Below are 19,189 nucleotides of genomic sequence, written 5' to 3'. Positions count from 1 at the left end.
CAAAGAAGTTAGCTTAATTAGCTTTCATCTATCATGTGAAGGAACAGTTACTAAGAAAAATCTACTGCCTGGTAAGGCTACCAAGCAAAATCTAAGAAAAACATGATAATAATAATAATAATAATAATAATAAGATTTAAGAAGGTATAAGAAAAAAATGGAGTAATTAATTTGTGGCTTCTTGCTGTGTATGTATTGTTTGCACATGTTAAGGTTTGATTATGGGATGACCATGTTGCTCAGAAGAATTAATGTTATCGTTGAAATCATAGATTTGTGAGCACAGCAGTGTCTGTCTACTGTGTCTTCCGTCCCCTCTCGGCCTCTCCTCCAAAAACAAATCAATATCAACATGAAGGTGTTTTTTCCATCAACCGAAAAAAAAAATATTATGATATAAGATTTATATAAAATTTTAATAATTCTCGTATAATCTTAAACAATAATTAATTAACTGTAAGTGGTATGGTCCAAAGTCACCGCCTTTAACGTATTACAAACCTCACTGTTTCTACTCTTCAATCTCCCAAAGAAAACCTAAACCTTAGAAAAAGAAAAATAGAAATTGATTTCCGAATCAACTCGCAGCTTTAATTATCGGTTTTGGAATTTAATTTAGGCGTTTTTATTATAGGAGCTGAGGAATTAAGCCATGTCGGACAAGTTCTCGCCGACTCTCAGAATCGGAGATCTCAGCGATTTCATAGCACCATCTCAAGCCTGCGTCGTTTCTTTTAAAGGATTCAAAGCAACCGCTAACCAACCTGAACCTCAGGTACTTATAGCTTTACTTCATTTCTTTCCTCAATTATCAATCTTTTTTGTGATTTTTGCTAAATTTGATTCTGAATTAGATGCAAGAGTTAGTTTTTGGTTTGTAATTTGGTCCTTTTATTTTGCTTTTACCTGCTTGGTTTGTACTAGTTATCAATTTATTTAGCAGTAGAAGAGAACGAATGTTCGTTTCTTTTGGTTAAGTTTTTCTTATTTGAAATGCTTTGGTGAAGGTGAAGGTTTTAACTGCTAAGAGTCAGGCAACTGAACCGGTAAAAATTTCACTCAAGGACTGTTTGGCATGCAGGTAATATTTTCTTATATCTTCAACTCTTCCTTCTTGTCTTTAAAATTGCTTATCTTGCGCATTAGAAGGAACATTTTTGTATATTAAGGGTTTATTTTAAGGGTAATTCTAAAATTTGTGCCATTTACAATCAGAAATAAAAGATTAATACAAGCTAGTGAAATGACTTAAAAACAGGAATCGAATGTTAAGTGCCTTATTTATGACTGTCAATTGTTTTCTTGATAAGTGCTTTAAGCTTTTTTTTTTAATTGTTAGTTGCTTCAAAGTTAAGCTCGTAATTTCTTTACAATGTTGCAGCGGGTGCATAACCTCAGCGGAGACCGTGATGCTTGAGAAGCAAAGCTTAGATGAATTCCTTTCCAATATTAATAAAGGGAAAGCTGTAATTGTATCCCTCTCTCCGCAGTCAAGGCTCTCCCTTGCAGCTTACTTTGGCATCCCTACACTACAGGTATGATAAACATTAGAAACCCTAAACCTAAAACGCTTTGATAGTGGCATCTACCCCTTGACATGCTTTTATGTTACATTCCCACTATAAGAAACAAAAAAGGAAAAAGAAGAGGCTTAAATCAATCAATTTGCTCATACCACGCAAGTATGCACATTGCACACCCACCCAAACCAGTAATTCCTTTTGATTAAATCTGTGATTCCTAACATCCAAATTTATTTATAATTTTGTTTTCATTTCTATTGAAGTACAAGAAATGTTACCTAAATGTTATTTTAGTTGCATGTTTCTAATTATGGGAGTTCTTTTCTCATATTCAGGTTTTCAAGAAACTCACAACTTTTTTAAAGTCCTTGGGAGTAAAGGCTGTTTTTGATACTAGTTGTAGTAGAGACTTAACACTGATTGAAATTTGTAATGAGTTTACTGCTCGATATAAACAAAGCCAAGCAACTGATGACAAGAAAAGCAAATTGTCATTCCCAGTGCTCTCATCATCATGTCTAGGTATACATCTTGCTGATTAAAGTTTACCAATCATTTAATAGAATTATCTCTCCCTAAAACCCCAAAAATGCCGATGCACAGGATGACATAAACTTGTATTATATGTGTAGAACAAGACTATGGCAGGGATGTCATAGTAATATATAGAATTCTTGTGACCAAAATTTTTTTTTCTGTGCATCTTTTTCTAATTGCAGATTGGATATGCTATGCTGAAAAACAACTTGGATCCTATATTTTGCCGTACATATCCTCAGTTAAGAGTCCTCAGCAATCAATGGGAACTGCTATTAAGCATCATATATGTCAAACAATGAGTGTCAGGTAGTCTTGTCTGTTCAACATTTTATACTTCTTACTTGAGCTTTCTTTTGATCATGATTGTGCTATGACCAACATTTCTGTTAGCTGAGGCAACCTAACACTTTTAATGTGTTCTGGTAATGATATCTGGCTTTTAAATTTAGATGAATTGCATGAGTAGCAATTCTCTTATAGTTTTATATAGAAAACTGATATCTTGCAAAATTCAGTGGTTATCAATGAATTACAACATATTGTTTAAAACTATGAAGCCTCCGATCCTTCTATTGCCAGAAGGGAAACTAGAAAGGAACAGAAAAAAAATTCATTTGACATACTAACAAAGAAGGAAGATGGAATAATATGTACTCTGTGTGTGTGTGTGTGTGTGTGTGTAAGTGTATCAAGAAGTCATTTTCATAGCCTTATTGTACCTCCAAAATAACAAGTATAAGCAAGGATTGTTAGAAATGCTATCTTTTTACCAATGTTGGCCGTAGAACCTCTCTCCACTCCCTTTTCACTTTTTTATTTACTATTTAAGTGCTATAAAAAGCTAGCTTTTCATCTATGGACTGACATATCAGGAGGGCAAATCTTCAGTTGGTATCTTTAAACTACCCAAATATTATAGGAATTGGAGCATGCCTAAACTTTATATTATCTTAATGCTTGCATGACTGGATTATTTGTTTTACTTGGTAGGCCGGAGGAGATTTACCATGTAACTGTGATGCCATGTTATGATAAGAAGCTTGAAGCTGCCAGGAAGGACTTTGTTTTTCAAGCAGAATCTAATGGTGGAAGCCATGCAAATGAAGGTGTTTGTATCACAGAGGTTGACTCAGTCTTGACCTCTGGAGAAGTTTTAGATTTGATACAGGTGAATTCAGGTTTCACTTTATCTTAATTTCCACATTCTAATGTAAAAGTTTTATATTGTTTATTTAATGGCTTTATTTATTTATAATTTAATTTAATCGGTTACTTTTTGCAGTTGAAAGAAGTTGATTTTAAAGCCTTGGATGAGTCACCTCTAGATAGAATGTAAGCATCACAATTATCCTCCTTAAAGTGACCTATTGCAACCTTGTTGCTACTTACAATTGAAAAATATTGTTATCATTCTGCAGGTTGACAAATGTTGATGAGCAAGGACATTTTTTTGGTGTCTCTGGAGGCTCAGGAGGTTATGCAGAAACTGTTTTCTGATATGCTGCAAAAGATCTCTTTGGAAGAGAAATTGATGGCTCACTGGACTTCAGAATTATAAGAAATTCTGATTTCGAAGAATTGAGTCTAGAAGTAAGTTGTGCTTTTTAATATTGATAGTATTTTGTTAGCGTTAAAGAAGTCCGAACATAAATAAAACATGTACTTCGGCCTGAAGAGATGCCCTTTCTGTGATCTCAGTTCATAGGGGTTGTATTCTTGTTCATTGGGGTTGTATTCTAGAGATGTTAAATCATGGCCTTATTATTTAACAAAAATGGGTTCAAAAAATCATGGTAGCAACTTCAACACTACATGTTATTCTTTTTCTTTAATATCCTGACAGTCCTCTATGTAGGTGGAGGGGAGAACTGTGCTGAAATTTGCCCTATGTTATGGCTTCCAGAACCTGCAAAACATTGTCAGGAAAGTTAAAACACGGAAATGTGATTATCAATATGTGGAGGTCATGGCATGCCCTTCAGGTTTTTGTTTCCTTTTATCCTTTTAATTTTGGATATTGAATTGGTTTTGAAACATTCACTAGTAGCTTATTATAAGAACCTAGAAATTCAGGTTAAGCGTAACAGATTAGGTTTTGTTAATATATGCAGATTGCTGGAATGGTGGAGGTCAAATCAAACCAAAGCCAGGACAATCAGCGAAGGAGTTAATCAAATCATTAGAAGCCATTTACATGGAAAATGTGAGTTTTGGTCTTCAGTTATGAATTTATTCTCGCCTTTGGAAAACTGAAGATAATTCATCGAGCTAAATATTTCGTTACAACAACAATTAAATCATTAACTATGCTTGCAATGCTTTAGTGCTAAAAGTGAACTGATTTCAAATGCTACATGAAGCTTAATGTTTACATGCATATACAATCAAGCTATCTTTTGAAAAATCTATTTGAATTCCTTAAGAGTTATCTGGAGGAATAAATTATGGTATTATTGCTTTTTTTTTTTTAATTGATTCTTCTTTATGCCTTCTAGGTATTGGAAGCTGATCCTTTTAAGAACCCTCTGGTGAAACGCTTGTATGATGAGTGGCATGAGCACCCGGGTTCAGAAAAAGCTAAAACGCAAATGCATCCAGGATACCACCGTGTTGTAAAAATTATGACTGTGCAGTTAGAACAATTGGTAAAAGACTTTCTAACATCTGGTCCTGTACAACATGAGAAGCTCCCTTTGTTGTCTCTCCTTGAGTTCATGCTTTCAGCAGCACGGCACATTGCTGCTGGTTTGCAAGGAGACAAATTTTGATAATGAGAGAATTTGTTTTAGAAGAAAATTGTTTATTATCACATCGTTCTCTTATGTAAATGCTCAATATTAGATATTAGCTAGACAAAAGGAAAGAATTGATTTGTGTTCTTACATTCGAGTTTCCCCCCCTTGATAGTAGCCGTAGACCCAAATGAAGAACCCTCTGGTGTTGTTATTCCTATTCTTTGTATAATCAAACAGGTCTGGGAGGTACCCTGCTGTTAAAATTATGGTCATATATATATACACGTGTGTGTATAAGGATTCTTACTTAAAATTAAGGTTTTCAGTTTAATTGGGGTTTATAAATATATTTTTATATACACGCACCCATTGATAGATTTCCTCGGTTTAACTTTTAAGTATTCTTAACTCTTTTTTTTTTTTTACCTAACAGGTTGCACTAGTAAATCCTTTCTATTTCCATTTCACTTTTGATCTAAATCTTAAATCTTAGCGTCCAATATCAAGTGTATCTCAATCGTTTTTTTTTAAATAGAATCTCAAAAATTGATTCAAGAAAAAGAGTAAGCACTATTATATTTTATTTGTAATTAATGGAAAATATCTTTTTTAGAGCTTTCTTCCACAAAAAGGTGAAGAGAAGGATAGGTTAGAATTAGAAAAAAAAAAAAAAAACAAACCCAAAATATGTTTTGCAAGAACAAAAATGAAACGCAAATAATTAGAGGAGAAAACCAAGAATCCAACTACTGTTTATGATTGATAAGACCAGTGTTTATGATTGATCACCATGCATGTTGATTTTGCTGCTTTTATATATTCTCTCTTTTGAGGTTTCCGTTTTGATCATTCTCCTTTGCTTAAAAATTTTGTTAAGACGTGGTGCGAATAAATTTATTGAATTATTGTTGCATTAAAATATAATTTTTAATGAAAAGAAAATAAGTATACAATTTTTTAAAATTATTTTAATCTTAATTATAATAATTTTTTTAATTACAATTATAATAATAATTATTATTTTTAATCTTATCACAATTAATTTCATTTTCTATTCAGGCTTAATTTGTCAACTCCACACTAAAAAAAATTTATCTCGTTATTATCGACATTTGACATTGGCATTGAACAAAGACTACCTCAAAACGCCTTGCGAAGAGGAAGGTTGCAACGTTTCAGAAGAAAATCACAGAGGGGATCAGTGGTAAGCTCAAAAAAGAAAGGAATTCGGTACAGACAGAATTTACACGAACAAACAGAGTATCGAAATTATGTCCTTTCAAAGGTTTTATAAGTGCCTTTGCCCCCTTGGCGTTGAGGTTGCTAAAGTGAAACAGGTTTCTCTATATATATATATATATATATATATATTTATTTATTTATTTAAGGTTGTTTTCTGTTAAAAGTTAAGATGAAAGTTGTGTCGTGAGGAAGAGGCAGTGAAGTGAATTGCAGTGGATTCTTGTCAGAGAAATTTGAATTTTGACTTGAGTCGTGTGCTGAGGTCGGCTGCGGGTCACTGTCTGAATTCAAAATTGTATTTGCCTGTCAAATAATTAATTAATTTTGGCTCCATCATTTCTTATTAATATTTTTAAGCATTCAATTCAACCTTCATTTTTTGTTTTATTATTTATCACAATATTTTAATATTTAAATTCAAATTATTATATTTTTACAGCATAATATGTTTTACTAAATGATGTGAAATTTTTGTGCGTAAAAAGTTTGTTGAAATTAAACCTTTTTTTTTACAAAATTAACTTGAAATTGAATTTAAAATAAATAAAAATGATAATAAATAGAAGTAAAGGTAGTAATATTTATTATGTATGTTATTAATTATTTTCCTGCTTTTCTTTTATTTTCCTTATATATAATAAAAATAAAAAATAGTACAACAACATCTGCCATGTTATAAGAATTTTTTTTAAATTACAATGAATAAATGCAAATATTGATAGATAAAAGAATCGTAGTGAGAAAACAATAAAAGGAAAAGGGGTTTTTTAGGATTAGGGTGAAGGGAGAAAGAAGAGAGATGGACAATTCCGTTTTCCTTTTCAGCTCTGCAAGTCATGGTGGTGCTTCTTCCTTTCTTAGGGAATACCTCTCAAACTCCAACATAAACAATGCTGACGACTCCACCTTCTGTCTCCTCAACAAAGCCTCCACCATCCACTCTATTCGTCAACGAACGGCCAACTGCTCCCTCCCCGAGGGTATTCTTGATTCTCTTCAGATTATCGAACAGCTCGATCGCCAACAAGGCCTCCCCATCTCCGACTCCATGCGTGCGGCCTTTTGCGCCCTCGCTGTCCATTACACCCTTACTTCTTTGCCCCATTCGTGGCCCTGCTTCTTCGATGCCGTCCAGCGGATTTGGCGATTCCGAATTCGAAATATAGAGGATTCCGGGACCAGCCAGCTTCTTGGTCCTGATTTACGTAAATGGAGAGACGAAATAGAAGCGGCGCTTTGGGATAATGAGATCTCTCATAAGTTGTTGGGGATCAATACCCAAGATGAAGCACTGCGTGCTATTAGGGTTTATCTGGAGGAGGCTTGCTCGTCGATGAAGCCTGCCTTCGTTAGGCTGGAATTGGCTTCCCCTGCGGGACCCACAATAGATCCTGTTCCTGCTCAATCCCCTCCCTGTTGCACTGACAAAGGGAAAAGTAGGCTTCTCTTCTCTTTTCATTTTTCTCTTTGTAAAAGTCTTAATTTTGTTTTCGGCAGATTGATGATTAATTTGCAGTATTAATGCTTTGAATTTTGTTGGTCTAAGAATGTTTATATGAATGGACTCATTTCTCTGTGTACATTTTGCCTCTTATTGTCTTGCGTACCTATTTAAGTTTAGTTATTCTAATCTTCGTCATAGTGGTCCATTATTTGTTCTAATTACCTCGGTTGGTTCTACAGGGATTATGGGGGTGAATTCTCAAACGAGATTCAAACTGCGTTCATCCCACAGGCGCTATAAAGGACCTGTTATCATTTCTGCCTCTGAGGAGGACGAGCCATCTTGCAGTAAATATGGCTCCCTATCAACTCCTGAAGTTAATAAACTGCAAGATGAACTTAATTCTAGTACTTTAGAAGCTGGAGTAACTGATCCCCTCCCCAAAGCCTTAGAAGTGACTGAAACTGACGAGGTTGCATCTAACTTGGCAAGGAAAAATTTGCATACTAAAGGCATTGTGGAAGACTGCAATAAGGACAAAGGTGTTCCTGCAACTAGTACAGATGTTCCTTCTACATCTTTCAATCCTACCATGAGACATGCTCAAGCTGAAGAAGGCAATCAAGGAACTCAAGCTTTCATCCAACAGAATAAAGTGAATAGGCCTAGCTTAATTGAAAGGAATGTCTCTGACCAAGCCCCTGCTCATCGTCATCATTACATCAACAATGGGAAAGGTAGGCTTCTCTTTTCATTTTTCTCTAGTAAAAATCTTAATAGTGTTTTCTGTAGATTATGTAATGCTATGTATGATTAATTTGCAATTTAAAAGCTTTTATTTTTGTTGGTCTAAGATGTATGTATGAATGAATCGACTCACTTATCTTTGTACATTTTGCCTCATATTGTTATACTTAGTTAAGTTTAGTTGTGGTAACTCGGTCATACCGGTCCATTTTTTGTTCTAATTACCTTGGTTGGTTCTTCAGGGATTCTGAAGGTGAATTCTCAAACAAGATGCAAGCTTCGTTCTTCCCACAGGCACCATAAAGGACTTGTTATCATTGCTGATTCAGAGGAGGGCAGGCCGTCTTGCAACAAATATGTCTCCCTATCAACTCCTGAAATTAAGCAATTGCAAGACGCACTTAAGTCCAGTAATGCTGACTTGCGAGCTGCAGTAACTGATCCCCTCCCTGAAGCCTTAGAAGTGGCTGAAAGGGTTGCATCTTACATGGCTTGGAAAAATTTGCATGCTAAATCCATTGTAGAAGAAGGCCATAAGGACAAGGGTGTTCCTGCAACATCTGGAAATCCTACTGTAGATGTTCTTGAGACATCTGTCAATTGTACCATTGAATCTGCTCAAGCTAACTGGATAGCAGCTGACATAGCAGGGAAGAATTTGTGTGTTAAGGCCCTTGGAGAAGACAACAGTAAGATGGACAGGAGTGTTCCTCCTCCATCTGTCAATCCTAGCAGAGTTCCTGCTCAAGACAAGGAGGGCAGTCAAGGAAATCAAGGTTCCCTTCATCAGAATAAGCCCAGCTTAATGGAAAGGAATTGCACTGCTCGCACTTATGAGGTGACTAGTTGAATGTGCATACGTTTACATCCAGTGTCATTACTGAACAATCAATTTTTGTGTACAAGCCTTGGCATTTTGTTTGAAATCTTGGGATGGGCTTTTACCTTTACAGGCTCATTTTATTTTTCTTATCATTACATTGCATTGCATACTTTAATTAATAATTCCATTTCTTTCATTCATTAAATCTTGCTATGTTCTCTTTCCATATCCGTAATTGCAATGCAATATAAGTACATGTCTCTAGCCTTGACATTATTTGTGAAATCTTGGAATGAGCTTTTTCCATTACTTTACAGGCTCATTTTTCTTGTAATTATATTGCGTACCTGAATTAATAACCCTATCCATTCTTTCATTTTTTCATTCATTCAATCCTACTATGTTTTCTATTTGTCTCATCTTCTGTGTTGATTTTATTTATAGTGGGAGGATTCAATTGATGTTTCCACTGAAGAGACAGCTAGTTGTTCGAACAAGTGTCGTTTACCTAGCCCTAAGACAAAGCACGTGTCTCCATTGAAAGAGCATGTAATCCGAAAATGGGTAAGAAAAAGAAAAATGAACAGGTGGAGCATAGATGAAGAAAAAGCTTTGCAGGAGGGTGTGCTCAAGTAAGTGGTTATCCTGAGATGCATGTTATTTTTCTCCTTCAGGTTTTTCAACTTATTTGTTGGTACTGCATACATTGTTTTGGATTATTATATTCAGAACACATTAGTGGATTATAACCATTTGTTAGTTTGATAATGAAGGTATGGAACGAGCTGGACACTTATTTTATCGTCCAATCCTGGAGCATTCGTAAACAGAACTTCTGTAAGTGTACTACAAACTTAATATGCAGTATTGTTTTTTATTTTCCTTTTACATTATATTAGATATTATTATATTTTTTCAGGGTGATCTGAAGGACAAGTGGAGGAATATGGGTGGAAAATGATGCGTGTTATCATATTTTGTTGTTGTCTTATTGTAATTAAAGTTCAGATTAACTTTTTGGGTTTGATAGTCGTTGTGTAGATATGTTCGCAATTGTACATCCTAGAATTTTAGGTAAACCTTTATTAGATAAATAATTTTTTTCTTTTTTTTTTTTTGTCATTCCAAATGTGAAGTGAGTTTTCTTATCTCGGTGAAAACTGACTACTGAGATGAATGAAATTTTTACCATAAAACAAAAATTTCTCTCCTTTTTTTTAATGTGAATTTTACTGATAAGTAATAATAATAATTCTAGTCATTTTGATATGCACAATGGCATCAGTGCAGTGCAAATATGTGTAGGTTTAACAAAGGGATAATGTCTTCTTTGGTTTTTGGACTACTGCATATTTTTTAAAGTGGTATCTAAACAAAAAACAAAAAAAAAATCTAATTAATTACTTAAATTACATTTTCCTGCATTAAATTGTATCAATCCTTAACATCGTTAACTAAAGTTGTCAATAACATATCGAATATTATTTTAATCTTTTTATAAAATTATGATATATATCAATATCAGTTATTTTAGTATATTATTTTAGATTTTTTAGTTTAATATAAATATATTTATAAATATGTATGAACTTATATATTATAATATTATTAATAATTTACAAAATAAATATATAATATTTTAAAAAATTCAATAGATAATTTTAAAAGTATAAAAAATAATATCATAAAAAATTTATGATATTTTGAAATACTTAAATCTATTAAATAAGTAATTTTTTATGTAAATATTAAGAGAAAAAAAATATATCAAAAAAATTAATCAAAGTTTTATGATAGTTAAACTTCATAAAATGAGTATAATTGTTTTATGAGTATAATTGTTTTCTTGAAAAGGATTGAAATACTTATAAATTTTGGTTTGAAAAAATAAAGTATAAAATTATAAATTTTGGTTTGAAAAAAATAAAATATGAAAAAATTAAGTTACAATAAAAAATAAAAAATTCAACTTTTAAGGTTATTTTGTCAATTAATTTTATTTTTATTAAATTAAAAATAATTAAATAACAAAAAATAAATTAAAAATTATAAAATATACTTCACATTCACAAACTAAATGAAACATGTTAATTCATTAAAATTTATTGAAACCAACCGATATTACTCAGTATCAAATTTGGTATGAAAAGTCATTTTTAAGTGAATCATATTTTGATATAATTGAAATATAATGATTGGTATGATTGGTATCGAAACGAAATTAATAATTATACCATTAATCCTAAACGTTAACATGACATGAATATCTAATAAAATATTAATACGTGTCAAAAAATTTAGTCAGCATCACATCAATATTAAAAAATTCTAAAAAAATCTCAAAAAATTTTAAAAAATTCTAAAAAAAATTAATTTTTTTTAAATTATAAAATTTTCTAAAAAAATTAAAAAATCTAAAATATTTTAAAATATTCTAAAAATTTTAAAATTTTTCTTAAAAAATTTAAAATATTCTAAAATTTTTCAAAAATTCTAAAAAAAATCTTTAAAATTTTTAAAATTAAAAAAAATCTATAAAACAGTTTCCAAGATGAAATTGTTGGAAATGGAGGTTTTGGGAATGTGTATAAACAGTTTTACCCAGTGATGGAATAGTGGTTGCTATGAAATGTTTGGCAGAGAAAGTGGAGAGGTTTGAGAAGACCTTTGTCGCAGAATTGGTGCTGTGGCTCATTTGCGCCATAGAAATCTTGTCCGGTCAAGGGGTTGGTGCGTACATGAAAACTTTTAAGCAATTAACTTAAAATTAGTTGATAATAAATTTAAAGATTTAAACTTAATATAAGATTATAAGAAATAAAAAACTGATTTTAATAATTTTCATCGTATATAGACGAACACATACAAAATTTATTACATGATAAATTTAAAAAAAATAATAAAATTTTTTTTTAATTTAAATATCATGTTAAATATTAAATTTAAAATTAATTAATAATAAATAAATAAAGAGATCTAAATATAAGACTATTAAAATAAGATAACGTCTTTTTAACGAAAACAGATGCTCTTGGTTTACGAGTACATGCCCATTCGGAGCCTTAACAGAGTACTTTTTTAGAAGGCCTGAAAACATGGGCACCGCTCTTTTGAATTGGGAGCACAGGAGGAAAATTGTTGGAGGCCTGGAAGCTGCATTGTTCTATCTCCATGAACAATTGGAAACTCGGATTATACACCGGGATGTCAAGACAAGCAACGTGATGCTTGACTCACAATATAATGCACGACTAGGTGACTTTGGCTTGGCACGGTGGCTTGAACATGAACTTAAGTGCCAAATCAAGACACCAGCAACAAAAAGGCACTAGTTTCGTTTGGCTGACGCAACAAGGATTGGTGGCACAATTGGATATCTACCACCAGAGAGCTTCCCGAAAAGAAGTGTGGCAACTGCTAAATTTGATGTCTTCGGTTTTGGGATTGTTGTGTTAAAGGTGGTTTCTGGAAGGCTAGCTGTAGATCTTATATTTCCAGATAAGCAAATCATTTTGCTTGACTGGATCCGTAGGCTGTCTGATGAAGGAACGCTTTTACATGCAAGGGTCCACTGTGAGAGGGTAGCTAGAGGTATTGGCATATTGGAAAGAGGCATTCTCCAGGGCCTAGAGGCTCCCCATCATTTACAAGACAATCGTTATATTAGAGTCGCCTGAATACTATGGGATTGATCAACCTGACAGAACTAAACCATCCACAACTGACGTGAATGTTGGAGATACTACACCCTGATACGCAGGCGTTCAGAATTTGAACAGTGTATGGCGGAATTCCATTGGGTAGCGGTGCCGTTGAGCCTTGGAATATCATAATGTCATCTTTTGAGCATGCCGTAACAATTAGATTAGCATCACCGTCCTCTACGTGCATCAAGTTTTCAAAAACTAAGAATCAGCTTCCAGTTTTCAAGAAATTAAAAAAAAAAAAAAACTAGGATAATAAATTAAAGGCTAAAACCAACATGGAATGGACGTCGGAAATTATCTTCAAATTAATCACTATAAGAAAATGACGTATTAGTGACAGTTTTGTAGCAGTCATTCACTTACAAATATCGTTAGCTTCTGTATTTTTATAAAACTTAAGGCATTTATTATTAAAACACCGTTAAATTTTTAAATAACGGCATTATTACTTATAAACGTCACCGAAAATTTGATATTAGCAGCGTTTCTCGACTAAAACGTCTTAAATAATTCTGCCTTAAAAAATTTAGTGAATACTAAAAACGTGTTTTTGGTAGACAATGCCTTCAATAATAATCTTAAAAAAAATTATATGAGATTATTGAAAGCGTTTTCTACAATAAACACCTTTAATAATTGGATCAAAAAATTTCACAAGCTTATTGAAGTCATTTTTGTTAAAAACGCTTTCAATAAATATCATATCAAAATGTTTCAATCATACGGATGTTAACCATAAAGTTGTAGGTTCGATCCCTCCTTTTAGCATTTTATGGGTTTTTACAAAGATTATTTATAATTGATTATTGTAGGCATTTTCTTAACAAAAATGCCTTCACCAATTGCTTTAAAAAATTTTACAGAGAATATTGAAGGCATTTTTCACATAGAAATGCCCTTAATAATCCATAAAAAAAATATGGAGTTAATTCTTGAAGGTATTTGTGACCGAACTCGCCTTCTATACTTCAATCAATAAATTTTTGTTGTGATTATTAAATACAATTTTTGTCAAAAACGTCATCAATAATCCATAGCTAAAAGTTTGAACGGATGATTGAAGATGTTTTTTGCTCAAAACGTCTTTAATATTTTAGACGAAACTTTTAATAGTCGAATTATTGAAGGTGGTTATTTTCATAAATGCTCTCAATAAAAATTTGTTAAGGATTATTCAAGGCATTACCCATAAAAAAACGTCATTCATAATCCATTTGATTAATTTTTAGTTGGTATTATTGAAGGCGTTTTTTTAAAACGCCTTCAATAATTTATACAAAAAAGACAAGACGGATTCTTAAAGGCGTTTTTTATCCAAAACGCCTTTAATATTTCACATAATAAATTTTTGATGGGATTATTAAAGGTAATTTTGGTAAAAAATGCAATTATTGTTCTAGACGATAAATTTTGATAGTTGGATTATTAAATGTGGTTATATCTAAAAACACCTTCAATAACATTTTATTAGGGATTATTAAAGGTGTTACCCATATGAAAACGCTATTCATAATCCATTCGATTAATTTTTAGATGGTTTTATTGAAGATGTTTTTTTAAAACACCTTTAATAATTCATACAAAAAAGGCGCGATGAATTCTTGAAGACATTTTTTTTCCAAAACGCCTTTAATATTTAATATAATTAATTTTTGGTGTGATTATAAAAGGCGGTTTTGGTTAAGAACGCCTTCAAAATTTTTTGTTATGGATGATTTAAGGCTTTTTCTTGCTAAAAACATCTTCAATAATCCAATCAAGAAAAAGAATAGATTGGGATTGGTAGTAAAAAGCAATAGAAATATTCCCACACAAGTGGATCAAAAGGTTTTGCAAGAAAGCAAAAAGAAACAGTAAGTTTATGATAATAAACTTATTCCAATGAATAAACTTATTCTGTCGTTAAAAGGTAAATATGCAAATTAACAGTTATTGTTCTGTTTGAATAGTTTTGATAGTTTTAATACATGATATTAAACTTATCGAAAGTTTTGAACTTAGTTGACACAAATGATATGTATGAAAAAGTTATTGTTTACGTATATTTAGGTAAAAATACAAATTTGTTGTTATTGTTGTATTTTAACAGTTTAAATAGCTTCAATACTTGATATTAAACTTGTCCGATTGATTGAACTTAGTTTTTACAGTTGATATGAGAGAAAAAGTTGTCATTTATATCTATTTAGGATTATTTTTTCATATAAAAGGCAAATATACAAATTAAACTTTTGGATGGCTTTCAACATATTGAATGGCTTCAATCAATGATATTAAACTAGGAGAAAATAATTGAATTTGGTTTCCATGATTTATATATGTGAAAGCCCAAAATGCTTTTAAGTGTGATTATGTTTAAGACTATTGTGTTGTCACGAGACCAAAATATAAATATATTGATTAAAATTATTCGAAATATTAATACTTGATTGACAAGCTTGATATACATGAATAAATTATAGTTGATATGTATCCTATCAAATAATATATGCTTTTGTATAGAATAATGAGATGGACAGTACAATTAGACGTGTGAAACTTTTTTGCATAACACAAAAAAAAATATAGGTCTTACATAAATATCGAAACACAAGAAATTATGATAATTTGTTTAATTAATATTAACAAAAAGTAAATATTTACTCTTTTTAACATATTATCAATTAATCATTAAACTTAATAGTTGTATATGACAAATTCACAGAAGAAAGCGAAGAGAAAATGACTGCTGAGATTGAATTAGTATATGATAATTCTCTCAACATGCAAGAAATAAAAAATTAGATATTCATAGAAGTTACTGAAAAAGAAAAGCATTGACTGGTCCGAGGCCTCTGATTGGGTCCAACACTATCTGCCTACTATGGACATAGCTTTCAACAATTTACATCATCAATAAGTTAGTCTTCGTGACACATTTCAATATTGAGAGGGGTGTTGCAAACTATACAATAATGTTTTCAGCAAATGAAAGCAAAAAGAAACCATGAGCGTGCCAATTTTCAAAAAGAACGTGCTAGAATGGAGCATAAACGTGTAAGATTTTAGCAGTTGCATGATCGATTCAATCATCTTATGAATTTTGTGTAACAACAATTTTCAGAAAATGATCTTGGTGCTCCATCAACTCAGATATTATATTTAGTAAATAATTAAATTTTTTAATATAAAAAAAGCTTACAATGAAATGTTAAAAATTATATGGTATTATTTAGTAGGTTTTTGAGCACACAGTGACTAAGGTGAAAATTTTTCTTCATCAATTGACAACCAACAAAATGTATGCAGTCATCCATTTTATACATTTTAATTTTTATTTTCTTAATGTATTAAAAATATTTGAATATTATTATACTAAAATTTAAACTTTGCATTAATTAGATGCATACTTAAATGTGAATTAAGTTTATATGAATTTCAGTTTCTAAATTTAAGTTTTTAATGAAATTAAAATTTGTTAACGTGCAAAATTTTTTTAAAAAATACATTTTTACATAATGACGGCGTTTGCGTTCAACAATATCGCTAAATAAATAATTTAGTAACGTTTGTATCGTAAAATGTCATTAAAAGCAGCAACGCTCTTACTGGCAAACGCCACCAGTAAGTGGTATTTTTTATACAAACACCACCAAAGCAACTATATTTTTCTCATAAAAACTTCACTAAATTAACGACGTTTTAAAGATACAAATGCTGTTAATATTGAGATATTTTTCAGATATAAACGCTTCTAAAGTAACGGTATTTTCATTTACAAACATCACCAAAATAACGACGTTTTTCTCATAAAATATCACTAAATTAGCGGCGTCTCAAATATATAAACGCCGCTAATATAGAGGTATTTTCAAATACAAACGCCTAACACTACTAAATTTGCGACGTCTCAAAGATACAAATGTCACTAATATAAAAGTATTTTCATATACAAATACCTCTAAAATAACGATATTTTCAGTTACAAATCCTATCAAAGCAATGGTGTTTCTTTTCATAAAAACGTAATTAATTTAAGGACATTTTAAAGATAAAAATGTCATTAAGATGACAACATTTTTTTAAAAATATCGTTATTTTTTACTATGCATATATAACTGATATTTTGAATGATATTTTTTATAAACGTCGTAAATCTTTTAATGACGTTTATAAAAATTATTAAATATTAAAAAAAACATGACTAAAATCTTAAACTCTTGTAACTAATGTCCCTTTGTTGAATAAGTTTTTAGCTTACAAGTTACATTACTGATCTATAATCATAAGTAATTTATTACTAATTGACTCGAATTCCCATGTGCTAATCAATGGCTGGACCTACCTGATTGATTAACCATATTTTTTTTTTATTTTATAATGCCTAGCTAATTAGGGGATAGAATCACTTTATTGTGTTTAATAAGTTTGAATTAATCAGTCATCTAAATTTCGCTCAAAAAACAAAGGTTTGACACAACAATTTCAATGAATGATAAGTGCTGTTCTGATAACAATATGCACAAGTTTGCCAACAAGTATATGATGGTACTGTTTTATAAAGGATTTTATTAACTAATGTTTTAAGGTATTAATTTGTTAAGACTACCAGTATTTCCTTTTTTTTTATCAAATATATTTGTAATTAGATTACTAATTTTCAATGTAATTAATTATAATAATAATGTTAATAAATTAGTTGTCATGTAAAATTTATTCATGGCGATTTATCGTTGTTGTGATCCTCAGATAGGACATCGGATGGAATCCCATTGTCATGTTTGTGGATTTCTTGACCATACATAAATCTCTTCACCTTGCAGATGAAGTTGTGTTGGGGTCAGCGGCCCTGGCCTTCCTGCTGCTGCTTTGACCTACCTTCAACGGGTTTGATTTGACGGGCTCGAGACGAGGAAGAGGAGAGAAGGTAGAGGGGCGTTGCCATTTACACGAACAAACAGAATTTCAAAATTATGTCCTTCTAAAGGTTTTATAAGTGCTCCGTTGGCGTTGAGGTTGCTAAAGTGAAACACATTTTTTTTTTTTTTTAAAGGTTGTTTTGTTTTAAAAGGTAAGATGAAAGTTGTGCAGTAAATTGAAGAGGATTTTTGTTAGAGAATTTTTTAATTTTGACTTGAGTCACGTTTTGAGGTCGGCAATGTGTCACTGTCTGAATTCAAAATTGTATTTGTCTCTTTATGTCAATAATAATTAATTAATTTTGATTTCATAATTTTTTATTAATATTTTCAATTGATTCAACCTTTTTTTTTTTAAATTCGTTTTATCATTTACTACAAAATTTTAATACTTAAATTCCAATTATTACGTTTTAATGCATAATATGTTTTACTAAGATTAATAATTTGAATAATTTGAAATTTTTATAATATACTAAGATGTACATAAGAAAGTTAATTGAAATTAAACATTTTTTTTACTAAATTAATTTGAAATTGAATAAGAAATATTACAGCCATGTGTCACATGTGTGGTATAAGAATTTTTATTAAATTAAAATTAAATTATAATGAATAAATATGGATATTTATAAATTATAGATAAATAGTATCCCCAAAACATTAGGTATTAATAGTTGTACTCTATAATAAAATGACCATATTAATCTATTTTTTAAAGTTAATAATTAAATCTTAATATAACATGAAATGATTTCAATATTTCACTCGTAAGATAAAAAGTCAAATGTAAGTGAAAGGAAAAGTCTATCAATAACTTAGCAATAAAATTGTACCAATAATTTTAATCAAGATATAACAAAATAAGATTCAAAAGATAAAAAATATAAAAGTTAATACGATTTAAAATTTTAATAAAAATTATATATGAATTTTATAAAATAAAAAAATTTTATATATAATATATCGATACAAATTGTAATATAATATTTTTTATTGTTTATGCATATTTGACATAAATTATACATAAAGAGAAAATTCTAACAATAATAGTGTTTCTCTCACATTAATGCTTAATGACCACAAGTATTTTATTTTTCAACTTCGACACTTTCTATCTAATTTTCTCTATTCTTAATTTTTTTCTTATTTGTTTATTTACCAAATTATTTTAATACTTAAATTCAAATTATTACATTTTTACATCATAATATGTTTTACAAAATGATGTGAAAATTTTTTAATGTATTAAGATTTAAGTAAGAAGTTAATTGAAATTAAACTTTTTTTTACAAAATTAATTTAAAATTGAACTTAAAATAAATAAAAATGATAATAAATAGAAGTAAAGGTAGTGGTATTTACTAAATATGTATTTTATTAATTATTCCCTTGCTTATCTTTTATTTTTTGTATATATAATAAAAATACTACAACCACACGTGCTGTGGTATAAGAATTTTTCTTAAATTAAAATGAATAAATGTGGATATCAAAAGATAAAAGAGTAATAGTGAGATTAGAGAAAAA

At 30.4% G+C, this 19,189-nt stretch overlaps 1 protein-coding gene and 1 pseudogene across 3 annotated transcripts; both read left to right on the top strand.

Moving 5' to 3' along the window:
• The first annotated feature begins 242 nt into the window (after positions 1–242).
• LOC111281030 (protein NAR1-like) lies at positions 243–5,070 on the top strand (annotated as a pseudogene). The gene is made up of 12 exons (XR_016335070.1): positions 243–358; positions 635–775; positions 1,008–1,081; positions 1,382–1,535; positions 1,859–2,045; positions 2,243–2,369; positions 3,054–3,231; positions 3,346–3,395; positions 3,482–3,653; positions 3,919–4,045; positions 4,175–4,266; positions 4,559–5,070. The product of XR_016335070.1 is annotated as a protein NAR1-like (transcript).
• A 1,659-nt stretch (positions 5,071–6,729) lies between these two features.
• On the top strand, positions 6,730–10,171 carry LOC111281160 (uncharacterized). Of its 2 annotated transcripts, none has more exons than XM_022868798.2 (6): positions 6,730–7,476; positions 7,724–8,221; positions 8,474–9,069; positions 9,499–9,686; positions 9,815–9,891; positions 9,974–10,171. In XM_022868798.2, exons 1-6 carry the CDS (start codon positions 6,840–6,842, stop codon positions 9,976–9,978), a joined length of 2,001 nt encoding a protein of 666 aa, XP_022724533.2. In that variant the 5' UTR covers positions 6,730–6,839; the 3' UTR covers positions 9,979–10,171. The 2 variants fall into 2 exon arrangements, with proteins under 2 accessions (XP_022724533.2, XP_022724532.2); XM_022868797.2 differs by having other exon boundaries at positions 6,733–7,476; positions 9,828–9,891.
• The last annotated feature ends 9,018 nt before the right edge of the window (positions 10,172–19,189 follow it).

Source organism: Durio zibethinus, chromosome 28, assembly GCF_047325235.1.
Source record: "Durio zibethinus cultivar Kanyao isolate XHJ-2024 chromosome 28, ASM4732523v1, whole genome shotgun sequence".
In the NCBI taxonomy this organism is placed as follows: domain Eukaryota; kingdom Viridiplantae; phylum Streptophyta; class Magnoliopsida; order Malvales; family Malvaceae; genus Durio; species Durio zibethinus.
The sequence above is the reverse complement of the archived record's forward strand: the minus strand, read 5'-3'. Positions and strand labels throughout refer to the sequence as shown.